This window comes from Hibiscus syriacus, unplaced genomic scaffold (assembly GCF_006381635.1).
Source record: "Hibiscus syriacus cultivar Baekdansim isolate YM2019G1 unplaced genomic scaffold, ASM638163v2 tig00110847_pilon, whole genome shotgun sequence".
In the NCBI taxonomy this organism is placed as follows: Eukaryota; Viridiplantae; Streptophyta; class Magnoliopsida; order Malvales; family Malvaceae; genus Hibiscus; species Hibiscus syriacus.
Window position 1 is genome coordinate 839,417 of NW_024062888.1, and position 18,314 is coordinate 857,730.

General features: G+C 32.5%; 1 protein-coding gene across 3 annotated transcripts; it reads left to right on the forward strand.

Moving 5' to 3' along the window:
* Positions 1-14,373: 14,373 nt before the first annotated feature.
* LOC120143414 (cold-responsive protein kinase 1-like) lies at positions 14,374-18,031 on the forward strand. 3 transcript variants are annotated; one of them, XM_039157739.1, is made up of 7 exons: positions 14,374-14,520; positions 15,260-15,384; positions 15,468-15,583; positions 15,704-15,914; positions 15,989-16,226; positions 16,557-16,707; positions 17,493-18,031. In XM_039157739.1, the coding sequence occupies exons 2-7, from the start codon at positions 15,309-15,311 to the stop codon at positions 17,859-17,861; spliced, it is 1,161 nt and encodes a 386-aa protein (XP_039013670.1). In that variant the 5' UTR covers positions 14,374-14,520; positions 15,260-15,308; the 3' UTR covers positions 17,862-18,031. The 3 variants fall into 3 exon arrangements, with proteins under 3 accessions (XP_039013670.1, XP_039013672.1, XP_039013671.1); XM_039157741.1 differs by having other exon boundaries at positions 15,477-15,583; XM_039157740.1 differs by having other exon boundaries at positions 14,376-14,520; positions 15,264-15,384; positions 17,493-17,861.
* The last annotated feature ends 283 nt before the right edge of the window (positions 18,032-18,314 follow it).

An 18,314-nucleotide genomic window follows, 5' to 3' on the forward strand; every position in this document is an offset into this window, starting at 1 on the left:
ATCTGCATCATATTGAAGGCTAAAGACCTGTTGAAGGTACACTTTCGCAACGCTAAACTCAAAATCGCAACGCGAAAGCCAAAATCGCGTTGTGATAGTCTATTACGCTTTGCGATTTTCTCGTTGCGATAGTCAAATTCTCGTTGCGATAATCAAATTCACGTTGCGATAGTCAAATTTGCGTTGCGATAGTCAAATTCGCGTTGCGATTTTTGCGTTGCGATAGTCATATTCGCATTGCGATAGTCAAATTCGTGTTGCGATAGTCAAATTCGCGTTACGATTTTTGAGTTGCGATAGTCAAATTCGCGTTGCGATATTCAAATGAATGTGTAATAAGTGATAACAACTGAACAGATCATAGCAATGTTCAAACTCAAGTTACTAATACATGCCTAACTAAAAATGTTAAAAGTTTACACATAAAATACACATAATAGTCAAATTCGCGTTGTGATATTCAAATGAATGTGTAATAAGTGAAAACAACTGAATAGATCATAGAAATGTTCAAACTCAAGTTACTAATACATGCCTAACTGAAAATGTTAAAAGTTTACACATAAAATACACATAATACAACGTTTGCATTTAAAAATCACCTAAGTTAATAGTCCCAAAAGGTGAAGCCGGTTATGATTGGGATTTTGATTTTGATTGCAATTTTGATTGCCTTTTGCTTGACACCATATGAGCTTTGAATTTTGATGATGATCCATATTTTGGTAAAGGAAAAGATGATTGTGATGGCACTGGTGATCCACATGTTAACCTTGTATGACCACTTTCCTTGCACCGACTACATGTCGATCTATTCTTCTCTTCACCCTTAGACGGTATACGATCGTGACTTTTTGGTCAGCCAGGTAGCCTTCTATCCATGGCTGGTGGCATCTGATATGTCCCACTTAGAAGATGTGGAATAGGGTAGATAATCTCGCTAAGTCTGTCGATATACTTCTGTAGTGTAGCAATCCATAGCGTATGCACTTGAATCATCTTGGTTTAGATGAAGAGCAACTTTTATAACATGGCCACATGGATAACCAGATGTTTGCCATTTCATACAACTACACATCTTTGCATTTAGATCGACAAGCCCATTTAAGTTATTATCCAGTACTTCAAACAAGGTGTTTGAACATGGTTCAACTCTCCATGACGTTGACTTCACAACACGTTTCGTTATCTTTTTTTCAGTCCATGGTGTAACACGATGTTCCAATGTTCCTGTAAATTTAAATAAATAATACTTAGTAAAATATATGATAAGTTACGAATTTAAAGAAATAATACTGCCTGGTTTCTTTTCTTGTAGTACCACTGTTGAATAAAGGCTCGAAAAAACTCCATTAATATAGTAATGAGTAATTTCCGGGAATGACAACTTAGAGCGTTGATTGATTCTGCACTATTAGACGTCATGAAACCATATCTTGCTCCAAGTTGATGTACTCTTGACCATCTTTCAAACCCGACATCTTCTAGTGTTTGAGCACACTGAGGTAAAACACGTCTTAAATAATTTATATGCTTATTAAAATCCACTTCCCGATAAGCTTTTACAGTCTTCCAGTATGTCCATTTGTGATTTTTTATACCAGCAGACCTTGATTTTAGATTTCTATACAAATGAACACCACAGAGTCCATGAAAAGCATCTGGGCAACACCTTCTAACAGCATTGTCAATTGAGTTTGCCCTATCGGATATGATTGTCAGATTGCTAATAGGACCTATGCAATCCCTAAGATGCCCCATAAACCATGTCTATGAATCAGAGGTTTCAGATTTGCCAACCCCGTAAGCTATTGGCAGTATCCCATTGTTAGCATCCATGGCTACTGCTAATAAGTTTACTCCAAGGTATCGACCTTTTAAATGTGATCCGTCAACTATAATAACTGGGCGCATGTAAGTAATAAACGAACGAATCTACAAAATCATATACACAAGAAATATAATCATTTAAATGTGAAATGCATGTAACTAACAAAAATGAGTCAACAAAATTATATTGATTTACTAACCGCAGCACCAATGGCGATAAACAACAACTCAAAGCATCCATCTCTATCTGTTTTGATATGAGTTACCGACCCAGGATTTTTCAACTTTAAATTGTGACAATAAGCCGACAGTTGGGCAAACGATGCTTCTGGAGACCCCCTCAATAATTCCAAGGCATAACATTTGGCTCTCCAAGCTTGAGAATATGAGATACTAATCTTGAACCGAGCATTCATGTCAGTCATAATTTCATGTCCCCGATATACCCTGCCATTCAAAAACATTAACTCAACCAGAAAACCACCCAACACTTTTTTGTTTGCCTGTCTATAGTGAGGAAAAACTTGGGTTCTTGAACATGTATGTTTATCAATAAAAGTCCTAACTTGAAACATTTCGCAATCTTTTATCCTCTTTGCAATCATACGCCACGTACAGTTTTTGTCAATCATACACCTTGTTTCGAAACGATCTTTGCTTGATTTGTTAACTTTTAGTTGACAGCCATCTTCCACACATTTCGTATACAAAGCTATCTTCAAGTCTTCCTTTGTATCAAAACAATCATCTTTCTTGATATGAATAATTTTTGTGTAACAATCAACTGTTATCTTTACCAACTATTCTTCCGGTATCCGAAGTAATTCTGGCATATTCCAGTTAAACTCCCGTGGTATTTTCTTCGGGGACTTTTCTTCGGGGATTTCTTCTTTTTCTTTTTCTTCTTTAGGGTTATATGAATTACAGAATGGATGTTCAACATGTTCATTCACAGTCGTAACTTCCTCCTCATTATCATCAATAACATCTTCCTCGGTAACGGCTGTTTCATCATCAAATTTCGGGTATTGACCAATATCAAAATCATTATACGCAGGGTCTGTTTCTTCTTCTGAAACATCATCAAAATCTGAGTATTGACCAAGATCAAATTTCGAATACTGACTAGTACTCACAATTTTTTCTGTTTGCTCATCATCGTCTAACTGGTCAATACGAAAACTGGAATTTGGTGCTGAAAGTTGATTGGGATTTGGATTAGGGAAAGGTTGTGGGTTTTGAGATTGTGATTGGTATTGGAAATGTGGTGAAACAAAATTTTCTTGGTGATGAAATTGTGGTGGAACCATTAAATTTTGAGCACCATAAACTGGGGTTGAAAAACTTAGTTGATTACTACCCGCTACTGACCCAACTTCACTACTTCTAGGTTCAACAACATACAATGTAACATCATCTTACGAAACACTAATGTAAGCAATGAATCGTTCAACATCTTCATTGTCGGTTAATAAATAAACTTTACCTTTTCTCTGATAAGATAACCTAAATCCACTTAAGGGCTCTAAATTCAATTTATTTGCAACACGTAACATTAGAGTTTCATAAGTTAACTTTTTAATGACAGTTTTAGTTGAAGATTCATGGGTAAAGGCATATATTGTAAAACACCATGAATATTCTCCCATGACCCTCCAAAACACAAATCTATCCAAACATGATCAACATTAGATGATTTCATTATTGTAAATTAATTTACTAAACAAACGAGCTGCGAAACTAAAACTTGTTGCCGGATGGGGAAGGATGTCGTCAGAGAGAGTGATAGATGGAGATGGAATGAGTTACGATTTAGGGATTTAGGTTATGAGTTGTTGCTGCTGCGTAGTTATATACCCAAAACATTGTGTTGCGAAACTAAAACCTGTTGCGAATTTGAAATTCAGTGTTGCGACAGTCAGAATCGCGTTGCGATAGTCAGAATCGCGTTGCGATTTACAATATTCGCATTGCGATTTTCAAATCGCAATGCAATAGTTAAAATTGTGTTGCGAATCTGGAAACTGATTTTCGATACTGGAGATCGCGTTGCGATTTAGAGATTGCATTACGATTTTGTTGGTCATTTTGGCAAATCGAAAAAAAGTTGGTCAAAATCGTATATTATAAGGAATTTTCGGTCACTGATGTTATTTTCTCTATTTATATTTAGTGAGTTGTTAGAGTGAGGAATTGTCATTTGACAACTTTATCCCTCTGCCACTCGTATAAAAAGGATATTATTCTTCCTAATTAGATATACATTCGGTGGCTTTTGTATATTGGATATCTAGTAACGTCAACTTTAATATACGATAAAGAAAAAGTATTACCGAAAATGTTAGTATTTTTTTAATATTTTGGGTAATATGTTTTTAATATTTTCGGTAAAGCGTTACCTAAAATATTATTTTTTCTACCGAAAATATTAATATTGGACGCTACCTAAAATGTTTAACATTTCCGGTAAAGAGTTACCTAAAACATTATTTTTTTCTACCGAAAATGTTATATTGGACGCTACCTAAAATATTTTATATTTCCGGTAAAACATTACTTAAAACATTATTTTTTTTCTACCGAAAATGTTAATATTGGGTTCTACCGTAAATTAGTTAGTGAAATTAACATTTCTGGTAAAAAATAATGTTTTAGGTTACGCTTTATTAGAAATGTTAAAAAATAACATTTCTGATAACGTTTTTCGTTAATCGTATATTAAAGTTGTTGTACAGTAGAACTACTATTTGTATTTACTTCTTAGAAAATTTATGGTCGAAGAGAGCAGCACAGGTGGGTTCCACTTCCTCAATTCGGATGTAAGAGGTTTGTAAGACAATGTTAATATTTAGAGAAAACGTCTACTTCCGGGATTACATCAATTCAGACAAAATTATTTTTAAGACAGTAACTTCTACACCACGGCACAATACATCATTATTTCTTCCATTATTTCATTATTATTTGATAATGATTGCTAACAATTTTATTTTTTAATAATATTATTTTCTTACAAATAATTATTTATATATTTTACCTAATTTTTAAATATACAACGAAAGATGATAAAAGTTGATTTGACAACCCTAAAAAGACGATTAATTGCAATTTATGAAAGAAACTACTTGGAAACGTGTATTTGGAAATTTATGCTTCCAACTTGGGAATAAAAAGAAAGTGACGTGTGAGAACAAAACAAAGATGTCTTTGTTTTTTATTTGTAATGCTATAAAAATATTTGTATTTTATAATTCTAGAGGTTTATATCCAAAATGAAATTAACTTCACCTAATCTCAATTGTTACGAACAAGGGTAACTATGCCCACGGTCATTAAAATTATTTTTTTGGGGAGAATAAAGGTAGAAGAAGAAGTAATATCAGATAATCTATTTTTTTGGTTGTTATTTAAGTTAGTTACTTTGTAACACTTTAAACCAGTACGACATATAGTCGACCGATAAGAATGTCACACGAAACTACTAGAGTGGCTAACAAAAAATTTTCTTTATTTGTCAAATTAAAACAACCACTTAAAAACACTTATGGTAAAATAAATTAACCACAATCATATAAAATAAGTTTACATCAGGAGCTCCCAAAATAAATAAATCAAAATATACATACCAATGTTTAACAACGAAGTTATGACTCGAATATACAAAAAGGGGTATACAAATGTACATGCCCTCTAAAGAAATAACTCGAGATGTATTATGCTCTGAATCTCGGTTTGGATCTCGGCTGCTCAAAAAGGCTCATCGAACACTCATTATCTTATGTTTTCGGAGTTGATTGATGGAGTTTTGATGCTTGATAAATTCAATAATTTAGTTCACACTCATTATCTCCTGTTTTTGGAAAATATTTAGAATATTTGTCAATATAGTTAGGGGTTGATGATATTGGTGTTCTTGTACCATGAGATGTGCAAGACGCTAGTAATCATAAATTACACCATTACAGTGAAAATTAGTGGATGTCTTAATCAAGGGTTTAGCACAAACTTCTATTTTTAACATAGATTAGTCAAACTACGATTGATTTTCCTCTTGTCGGGAGATAATATTTTTATTTAGTTTTGATTTGAAATGTTAATTAGAAATTTATTAAATATTCTAATTAAAAACAATGAATGAATATTTTTAATTGATTTACAGATGGAGACATAAATAGAAAGAACGAGGTTGGTGTATAATAATATTGAAGTGTTTAGGTTGAATACTGTCATTAGAAAAAATAGGTATATATATAATTTGATTAATTGAATTTTATTTTTATTATTATATTATGATGCCTTAGGTTATGTTTATCTTAAATATTTTAATTTTTTAGATAAACTATTTTTAATTTTATTTTACAATTTATTTGGAGGTTGACGTAGGTGATGAAATTACTTCATGTGTGTCGCAAGATGTTTGGGATGATTGTCATTAATAGTGTGCTATTACACCGTTGATCCATTTTACTTTTGTCAAATACCAATATTTAGATAGAATGTTGAGGCAGTTTGGCTTCCAGCATCCTATTCCCCAACCTTCATACAATCATAAAGAGCTCCACAAATTGAATGCAAAGAGTAATCATGACAAGAATTAAGCTGAGAAGCATATATACTTCATTAATATTTGGAACAACATAGGCTCATTATTGCTAGCTCTTACTCCCATTCAAAATAATGAATTTGATTTTCATAATTCGACTTACCTTAATTATTATTGAGATAATAGAAAGTCATATTTGACAACACAGAGTGACAGACAAAAATTTTAAAAACTAAATATTGTAAATCCGAAAAATATATACCGAGTGGGAGTTCATCCCACCATGAAGCATAAACAACACATGTGGATGATTCTGCTGTTTTGACATACGTAACCGAGTTTATGCAGCCTCAACCACCCCAATTTATGTATCCCCAAACACCCATCTGCTCTATCATGTTTGAATCAATATATGATTTTGAGCACATGATGTCTATGATGTCAAATACTACTATTTGTCAAACTATGTTTCCACTATAGATGGGAGAGCAGAGTAGTGAGTATATATTTACAACACCATATCATATGCCCTCAGTGAATAAGGAGGATGACTACCATACCCTAAGCAACCACGATGTCTACAATGCAATTGACATCCGCCTCGATATTATCATTCCATAACACTATGACACCGACAACAACTATAGACTGTTCATTTTATGAAAATAATATTAAATAAAATGTTTTTTTATATTTACCTTATTCTTCAAATGATGATGGTTTAATTTCATTTAATTCATCACACCTACCCAAATAAAATATAGAAAACAATTACACCCGTTAAAAAATAAATAGGCAAACATTCATTCAAATAAAATATGAAAATCCATCACACTCATTCAAAAAATAATAAATAGAAAAAAGCCAAACATTCATCATTATTCATTGAAATAAAAACATAAATTTATATATTCATTCGTTCAAATACAAATACATATATGATTACTGATAAGACCTATATCTTGGTAGATTTGGACACTTTTTTGAATGACCTTTACCCCTACATAATCTGTATCTCTTCGGTTGACATTTCTCTATACTATGGAAATCCATACTGGTATGAATACCAATGGACTCAGGACGACTCTTTGGACTTCTATGAAGCATTAGATTTAGCATCTATTCGTCATGAGCTTTTTGGGTCAATATGATTCATTTGGGATATGTTCGAATGTATAGCTATAGATGTTTAATATCCTCTGTAGGTGAAAACACTCATCATCATAAGTGTACGCGCTTATACCAACATACATACATGCAACACTGCATGGGCACAAGGATATCTCCAAGCTTGAAAGCGACCACAGTTACACCATCTATGTTACAAATCAACTCGAAATGTTTGACCTTCTTCTTTTTTGTTACTACATATGTATGATACAACATAATTATGAAAAAATTGGTCAAAGTTATGAACAAACATTGAGGTTGCCAATCGTTCGTTTACTTCTATTGCTTCTACCACTGTAGAAGCCCAAGCTTGATCTTTATTTATAAGACACTCAATCTTTTCCCTTTATTAGACCAAACCTTAGCTAACCTAAAATACGACTCTTTCACCACAATCGCTATTGGGAGATGATATGTACCTTTTAGTACTAAATTAATGGTCTCGGCAAGGTTTGTTTTCATGTGTTTGTATCGTCGACCACCATCGTATGCTTGTGACTATTTTTTCTCTCAGAATTCTCAAAGCCTAATTCCAAATACGCATACCATAAACTACCTTCAAAATTTTCCAACCTCTTATCAAAATTTGGTTGGTGTAGTTCATATCATGTTTCATAATATATATTGTGTTAAATATTAATTAAAAAACACATAACTGGATACACAAATATTGAAAATAAAATAAAACTTACTCATTCTTACTATCTTACTGCCAATGTGGACGTTATGAAATTGATCGATAATGTTCTTACTAATATGGCAGATACAAAATGTGAGATATGCATGCGGAGGTATCCAACGACTCTATTGTCTCTCCTTCAACAATGACGAATGCAACTTAGAGTTATCCATATTCTCGAATGTCATATTGACGTAGATTAGTCAAAAAGAAATCCCAAGCCTTTACTATCTTTTATTCAACAATGGAGAATGCAACTATAAAGATATTTCGTTCATCATCTTGCGCAACTACTATCAATAATACATACATATATTAACCATACAACCATATACCATCTACTTGAACCATACATTTACAAAAAGAAAATCCTTCTATGCATTACTTTAATGTCTAAAATAGTCTATGAAATATTTTTCTTCCCTGAAACAAGTTGACCTTCTTCGTCACATGGTTTAAGACTTCACTATTGTTTTCGAGATAAATCAATTCATTACTTGTAACAAATCTGGTAGCTCATTGTACAATATATCCCAATCTTTATATATCGAATTTATTGCCTTCAACTTTGCATTCCAAATCTTGTCATATTTTACTTGGTATCCAAACCGGCTTCGAATAAATACAACTAACACAGAACAAGAGATTTTTGGATTTTTTTTTCAACCAATACCTTCACTTATTCGCATATTATATTAGAGATTAATAGTCGGTGGTTTTGTTCAATAGAGTTTTGTAAACATGTGTAAGGACTATTGTTCCTTGTAATGACATAAGCATCGTGCCTTTGAATTTTCAACATTATAATCTTTCACTTACACTTTAGGCCATATTTAACACACTTCACATATATGGTTTTCTGATTTGACTTTGCAACAGAGGCATCAACATAGCTTTTGATGGAATACTCTTTAATCGCAAACATAACTTTATTTTTCCTTCTAAATTCCATCCCAAATGAAAATTCACCCAAATTTTTGAATGATTTAGCCATGTGATATGGAGTTAAATGTGACATGTTTGATACGGTGTCAGAACTTCACAATGCCCAAATTAGTTGCACCACCACCACAAACATTGTCATTATAGGCCAACACTGGTTCCTTAGTTTTTTCATCTTCACTGGAATCATCATATATTTCTCTCCATCGATTTTCAGCATCAACGTCAACAGTCAATTTCGATTGATGTATGTTTCTTGCCCCATACTCTATTGATGCGGATGACCCACCGACTTCATTTCCACTTTCCAATAGCGCTATAAAACTATTTATCAACATGTATGTCAGGTCCTCAAACTCACTTCCGAAAGCCATTTGAGATAAATTTCCAGCCACATTTCTTAATAACCCAAGGACAACGGATATGTTACGCACCTCAATAAATAACTTAATAACTGCAACATTTGTTGACTCATGTAATCAAATCATGGTTCTAATATCATATTCTTCAACTGATACTGTAGAATATCTATATGGATTAGGACATACCATAAATATGTACTTCAAACCATCAACAGTAGTTCAAATTTTTCGTTCTATCTTCTGCTTCATTTCTACAAATGTGATGTCTGTTTTGAACATCATATTTATAAGTGTTTCAGAATGAAAAACAACTCTGACCTCATTTTCCACAATATGTCCATTATAATGGACAATCGTGAAAAATTTGTTGCTTATTTTCTCTACAAATTAAAAATTTGTATTTAGAGTAAAAAATACTTGTACATAAATAGTTATACTATGATCATAAATCGTAAAATGATATTATATATTATAAACATATTATAATTATAATAACAACAATAAATTTGTAAAGGTAAAATACAACTACAAATATTATGAAAATAATATTAACATAACAATGAATCGTAAAATACTTCAAATAAAATCTATTCACACTTACTTTATTGTTTCCTTCAACAACTTGACTTGAAAAAAATCCTTCTATCTTTTCTGTCTTATGTAAAAAAATTTGACATATTAAGTAAATAATTTCATACAAAATAAAAAAATTAAACAAATAATTTCACATTTACTCAAAAAAAATAAGAGAGAAAACATATCAAATCAGCAGGTCAGGAAAAATGCATCAAATGAACACTCAAATCTTTTACACTTCACCAATTGATTCTCTCTTCTTAATGATCATTCTCGGATTCACTCCTATATGTTTATTGATGGAAAAATAATTTTTTTTCCAACAACTTGTTGTGCGAGGGTATGAATTATATAAGACATGATTCAATATAATTGTACCTAATGAGCAGGGCATATATATATATATATATCTGTACCTATAGCTCTGCACAGAACATGCATGAGAAAATATTAATTTTGAAATTTTGAACACAATGCGTCTTGGTTGGGAAACACCATTTATTTTGAACACAATGCGTCTTGGTTGGGAAACACCATTTATTTCATGCATGAAAAAGTTTTGAAATTTTGAAGGTTGGGAAACACATGTATTCCATGCATGAGAAAATATTAATTTTGAAATTTTGAACACAATGCGTCTTGGTTGGGAAACACCATTTATTTCATGCATGAAAAAGTTTTGAAATTTTGAAGGTTGGGAAACACATGTATTCCATGCAGGGGCGGATGCACTAAGCCTCCTAGGGTCAAGTGCATCTCCATTATTTAGAGAAAAAAACAATGAATCGTAAAATACTTCAAATAAAATCTATTCACACTTACTTCATTGTTTCCTTCAACAACTTGACTTGAAAAAAATCCTTCTATCTTTTCTGTCTTATGTAAAAAAATTTGACATATTAAGTAAATAATTTCATACAAAATAAAAAAATTAAACAAATAATTTCACATTTACTCAAAAAAAATAAGAGAGAAAACATATCAAATCAGCAGGTCAGGAAAAATGCATCAAATGAACACTCAAATCTTTTACACTTCACCAATTGATTCTCTCTTCTTAATGATCATTCTCGGATTCATTCCTATATGTTTATTGATGGAAAAATAATTTTTTTTCCAACAACTTGTTGTGCGAGGGTATGAATTATATATGACATGATTCAATATAATTGTACCTAATGAGCAGGGCATATATATATATATATATATATATATATATATATATATATCTGTACCTATAGCTCTGCACGGAACATGCATGAGAAAATATTAATTTTGAAATTTTGAGCACAATGCGTCTTGGTTGGGAAACACCATTTATTTCATGCATGAAAAAGTTTTGAAATTTTGAAGGTTGGGAAACACATGTATTCCATGCAGGGGCAGATGCACTAAGCCTCCTAGGGGTCAAGTGCATCTCCATTATTTAGAGAAAAAAACAATGAATCGTAAAATACTTCAAATAAAATCTATTCACACTTACTTCATTGTTTCCTTCAACAACTTGACTTGAAAAAAATCCTTCTATCTTTTCTGTCTTATGTAAAAAAATTTGACATATTAAGTAAATAATTTCATACAAAATAAAAAAATTAAACAAATAATTTCACATTTACTCAAAAAAAATAAGAGAGAAAACATATCAAATCAGCAGGTCAGGAAAAATGCATCAAATGAACACTCAAATCTTTTACACTTCACCAATTGATTCTCTCTTCTTAATGATCATTCTCGGATTCATTCCTATATGTTTATTGATGGAAAAATAATTTTTTTCCAACAACTTGTTGTGCGAGGGTATGAATTATATAGGACATGATTCAATATAATTGTACCTAATGAGCAGGGCATATATATATATATCTGTACCTATAGCTCTGCACGGAACATGCATGAGAAAATATTAATTTTGAAATTTTGAACACAATGCGTCTTGGTTGGGAAACACCATTTATTTCATGCATGAAAAAGTTTTGAAATTTTGAAGGTTGGGAAACACATGTATTCCATGCAGGGGCGGATGCACTAAGCCTCCTAGGGGTCAAGTGCATCTCCATTATTTAGAGAAAAAAAAATGAAATTTAGTATAATATGTTAAAGAAAAATGGAAGAAAAGTTTTTTTTTGCACCCCATTATTTTTTTTAAAAAAAATTAAAATTTTAGACCCCATTTATAAATTTCTGCATCTGCCACTAATTCCATGCATGAAATTTTTTTGAAATTTGAAGGTTGGGAAAAGTATGTTATTTAATGCGAGTTAGGTTAAACACATTGACCCCAATGCGTCTTAGCCTTGTACTACAGAGTAAATAATTTTGATTTACCATTATTTGATTTTTTTTGAGATCATTATTGTAAAAGTTTTGCCAGATTGGGGGGTGAGGCTAGGTCATAATTTTAATCAGATCATTCTATGTGAGAGGAGTAATCTAAAAATAACAAAAATAACATGTGATTTTTTTTCATGGATATGTAATAGCAGTAATCTAAAAAGAAAAAGAAAATGTGAAAAATGAGGAAAAGAAGTTGAGATACCGAGTTGGTATAACACTAAATTAGAGATCAGATTAGATATCTTTTTTTTGTTAGGAGGAGTAATTTATAAATCAATAATTTTAATGGTTATTTTATAATTTTAAAACAAATTTAACTGTAAAGAGAAAGACTTGCTTAAACTCAAGTGAGCATTGGGCGTTGCTTACCCTATAAGATGTCCAAATATTAAAAATAAATATATGAATAAATTGTATTTCCCACTTTCTAGTTGTATTTCCCACGTAGGAGTGTTTAATGAGTTGAGCAGTTCGAACTTGATTCAGTCAAAATTCGATAAAAGCTCGATTTGGGTTGACTTAATTCGAACTTGAACTCGACTCAAGACCTTAACGAACTGAGAGTCTTTGTGTATGCAGAAAATCCCCGTTGCTAGACTCACCGACCAAAGTCAGGTGTACAATCTAGGTCGGTCCAGATTAATCAAGGCCGAAACCTTAGAACTGGATGGCAAAAAAATAAATATATAAAATAAAAATTTCAGTGAACTTATCGAGTAACGAGTTAAATATAGTAACAAAATTTTTTTAACAAACATGAATCAATATTATCAAACTCATGATCAACTCCCTAAATAATCATCCTATTCTCACAAGCTCGTTGAGTCAAAAGAGAGAAGCCCTAATTGACTTGTTGGAAATCCCAAGGTATTAAAGTCATCAACGTCACGTGGGATCTGGGAATCTTCGTCAAAATGCTATTTTAAAATATTTTCATTCAAAGGATTACGTTGACAACTCGATTTGAAGGAGAAAAACTGCGACAATAATATTTAAAATTATCAATAAATTATATAAAATGACGTCATAAATTGCAAGCACGATATAAAATATCAAAAGAAGTTTTAGGGACGAAATAGAGATTATGTAAAACTTAGGGAGCTGTTAGAAAAGTAGTATCATTTTCTTCTCTTATTTGCAATTTGCTTTTTTTTATACAATATAATATTGAAATTAGATGGAACTCACAAATTCTTGTATTAAATAATAATAATGATATGTAAATATATTTAAATTTAGGGTAAAGTACACAAATATACTATAGTGTTATTTTGTTGATTTTTTTATTATTATTAAAAGCTATAAAATGATATCTGGACTATAAAATATTATTTTATTACATCTCTTAACTATTAAAAGTTTTAAAATGATCATTCAACTATTTAAATATTTTAAATCGTCATTTGTATTAAAAAAATTGACGTCTATCTGAGCTGAACATTAACCTCTTGACTGAAATATGATAAAATTATATTTTAACGATGTTTACTGACACTACAATTGCTTTCAAGCATTAGCTAGCTAGCTAGCATAATATTTCAAGCATTAGCTCGACAACATAATATAAACAGAGATTCGATCTATAAAATATAACTAAAATGATTTTGAGATCAAATTTTATCGTATATTAGTCAATCGTTTAACATCCATATCAAACTACAATCAAATTTTTAACAAAAAAAATGCTTCTGTAACATATGAATAGTCAAATAATTATTTTATAACTTTTAATAGTTGGAGAACATAACAAAATAACGTCCTACAATCGAGGATAATTTTATAACTTTTAATAATCAGAAGATTCAATAAAATAATATCTTATAATCGGAGGACAATTTATTTACTTTACCATCAAATTTATATCACTATAAATATTATAGTAACAATAATACAAAGTTTATATTTTGTTATTGCAGGTATCTAGTCTACCCGCTCTTAAAGGGAAAAATAGAGTAAATAATCCAATCGTCCACTTAAAACCTGTAAAAACAACAGGATAAAGACCACAATTAACTGCACAACTCTTCTAGTACACTATTCTAAGGTTGTTGGAGTCTTTGTTGCGGCTTGCAAGAGCATTTGAGGTTAGTTCCAAATCTGGGTTTTGTTTGGTTTTCAAGACAATATAGGAAAATGAATAAAAGCAGGGAAAAGAATGAGAGATTTTATGATTTGGATCTCTTTATTTTGGGATGATTTGCTTGGATATGTTCAAAAAGTCATGCTTGGTCTTTATGGCTGGTTTTTATTCATTGTTTTCTTGGATTCCTATGAGCCAGAAAATAATGGTTCAAAGATTGAAAATTTTCTTACTGTTCTTAGCAGAACACAGGGAAAAAGGTGTTGCTTTTTTCTTTCTCTCTCGTTTGTTTGGTTATCTGGGCTAATCTATGTTGTTTTAGCTTTGAATTCTGATAATAGGCTCTGGTACTTGAGTTTCAAATTTGTATGGTGGAATGTTTTACAAAGGTTTCCATTCTCCAATATTTTTGTCTTTGTGCTTCCAAAATATGAAGTTTTTTTCTTTTGGGTAGCTGTGGTTAAATAGATCAGATCATATAATTTCTTGATGTGCTAAAAACTATGGAGATTGAGTAATTTTTACCTGTTTTGGGAGTTTGAATTCGAGGGAAGATTTTTACCTTTCAATTTTCGAGTAATTCTGGCATGTTTATAAAATTAGTAGGTAAAACATTTGGATGCAAAATTTGTGATCTAGTTAATGTAGTTGCATTCAGAATCCTCTTTGGTTCTAAGCTGATTTCTACTTTGTTCTAAAAATACACTCTCGGTGTTTCTTATTTGATGCTTTACAATGGCTAGGCAGGGTTCCCGTCTGTCTGAAGGCATTCAATTTGAGCAGCAGCTGGTGATGACTTGTTTCTCATTTTTATTTTCGAGAAAGAAGAAAACTTCCTCGGGTGAACATACCGTAGAGATCGATGAAGGTATGCTGCTAACTCGACTTAATGTTCTCAGGTGCTGACTTAATGTTCTTGCAAAAGTTCCTAATGCATGCTTATTGGCACAGAGGTTTCAGGTATTCAAAACACTAAAATGTTTACATACAAGGAGCTAAAAATGGCAACTGGAAACTTTCATTATTCCAATAAAATTGGATCGGGAGGTTTTGGTGTCGTCCACAAGGTGATTGCAAACTTCTTTTGGTCATATATTTTGGAAACAATGCTTGTATTTGAAACTAATCCTGTTTTATTGTTTTAACATTTGATGCTAACTTCTTAAGGTAATTTTTTTAATGACCAGGGAACTCTTAGAGATGGTACCACGGCTGCTATAAAGGTGCTATCGGCTGACTCGAAGCAAGGGATGCGGGAGTTCTTGACGGAAATAAATGTGATTGCTGATATAGAGCATGAAAACCTGGTTGAGTTGTATGGCTGCTGCGTGGAAGGGGAACATAGGATTTTGGTCTACAGCTATCTTGAGAATAACAGCCTAGCACAAGCACTCCTTGGTAATTACTGCTATTTTTGGTCCCTTTGTAATATATGCTTGAACGATAATAACCTAAGGTCTGTCACCTTTTAGGTGGAAGGGATAGCAGTATGCAATTCAGCTGGAAAGCAAGGCGCAACATTTGCATTGGTGTTGCAAAGGGGCTTGCGTTTCTTCACGAGGAAGTTCGACCACATATTGTTCACAGAGACATCAAAGCAAGCAATATTCTCCTTGATAAAAATCTCAATCCGAAGATTTCGGATTTCGGTCTGGCAAAGCTTTTCCCAGACAACACGACCCACTTAAGTACACGTGTTGCTGGAACAAGGTGAATTCTTAAATAACTGCATATTCTTATCTGTTCTATCTCTCGTTCAGTGAACAAAGTATAGAGTACATGATAGTTTTAAAATATCAAGTAATTTGAAGCAGTTTTAATGAAAGCGTATTACATTTTTGTAAGGAGTGGTTGGTGATGAAGTACCAGGTATTCCGGCTTTACAAACGTTTTTTTTTTCACTTGATTATGCTTGTTGTCGCTTCCTTTTTGGTGAATTGTTAGCCTCTGGTACAAGCTTTGCATAATTTGTTTAATGATCTATGTATGTTCCTCTCTGTATTGCCAATTTATTTGTTGATCCTTATGTGTTTTATGTAGAGGCTATCTGGCTCCTGAGTATGCTATAAGAGGTCGATTGACGAGGAAAGCAGATATTTACAGTTTCGGTGTTCTGCTGTTGGAAATTGTTAGCGGTAGATGCAATACAGACAGAAGATTGCCAGTGTCAGAGCAATTTCTTCTTGAAAGAGTATGAACTTCTCTGTTGTCTTCCTGTTCCCTTCATCACTACCATAGTTTCAGTCTTTATGTATTTTTGACATAACTAATAGCCGAATAGTCTCTCAGCATGCGATATACGTATTCAATCCGTTGATCCTACAGCTTTAACCCTAAACAAACATTGTAGCATACTCGTGATAATATTTGAAACAGAAAAAATTTCATGCATCTGCAATGAGTAAATTGCTGATACTGCTAAAAGCTAAAGTATATTTTGGCAAAGTTTCAGATAAAGCAAATGCCATATATCTCAGTGCCGTTTGTTGGGGAGGTTTGATATATCTACCTTTTCACAAAAGTTTATACTTTCAGGCTCTTGAACTGCTTATTTGTGCTCTGTACTTATTCCATGTTGTTTGGTCCCAAATGGCGGAGTCGTGTGATTTTCACCCAATCTTCTCGGTCAATATCCACTTAGCTAAGCCACTGACTCCATGCCTGACCTTCTATCTGCAATCAACACATCAGGTGTTGCCAGTGTTGCCATTTGGGTCGTATGATGTTTTATGGTGAAATTCTCGGAATTGATTAGATACTTAGTGTATTGCTGCTTCTCGTCAATAAGATTAGGCTTTTCTATGGGATATCTAATCCCAGAAACATTTTTGTATAGATGAATTGCATGAGTATTGCCTCAATATCTCCAGTCTGTGTGTTCTGCGCTTTGGTATTGCTTCATATGTTTTGATTTGGTTCTTTGGTGTTATGGCTTACAATTTTGATATTCGTTGCTAAATGGATTTACTACTGCAGGCATGGAACTTGTATGGGTGTGGGCAACTACTGCAATTAGTTGATCCATTATTGAACGGAGAATTCGATGATGAAGAAGCACAAAAGTTCGTTAAGATAGGTTTACTTTGCACCCAAGACATGTCGAAACTCCGACCATCCATGTCTCAAGTGGTGAAGATGCTAATGGGAGAGGAAGCTGTGAATGACCAGAACATATCGAAGCCTGGCCTTCTTTCGGATATCACGACCCTCAGAGACCAAAAAGATAAGTCTGACAATACTTCTGAAGGCACTGGCAGAGGAGGCAATTCATCTTCATCATCGGAGAACATTACTATAACAAATGCTACAATGACATTCAATTCAATATTCGATCGAAGCAATTAGGTTGGCCTATTCTTGTTTTGGTACTCGTTAGCTGGAGTTTTGAGAAGTTTTCTGCCTCATTTTTTTCTGAAGCAAAAGTCTGGGTTTTGGAGTAAGCTAAATTATACCTTGTTCACCTTTCCTGTCTTGTGAGAGAAGCAATGCTGTAAATTTATGTAAATTTTAATCATTTGGGGCTTAATATTTTGATTCTTTTTTTTTTCACTCGTGTGCTCACTCTTGTTTCATTGTTCGGAACATCTTTAAGGATCGATATCTTCACTGTTTGAGCTGTTTTCCGAATTGGTTGAACTGAACGTCCGACAAGAAAGCCTTTTCGTTGCTCAAAAGAGTGGTTTAACATTGCAAATATGTTCTATAATTCTGTTAGGAAAGATTCAACATAACAGCTAAACTGTTCCATTTTTGTGAATCTTTCAGGTTTTGCTGTCTTAATTACAAATTCCATTCTCA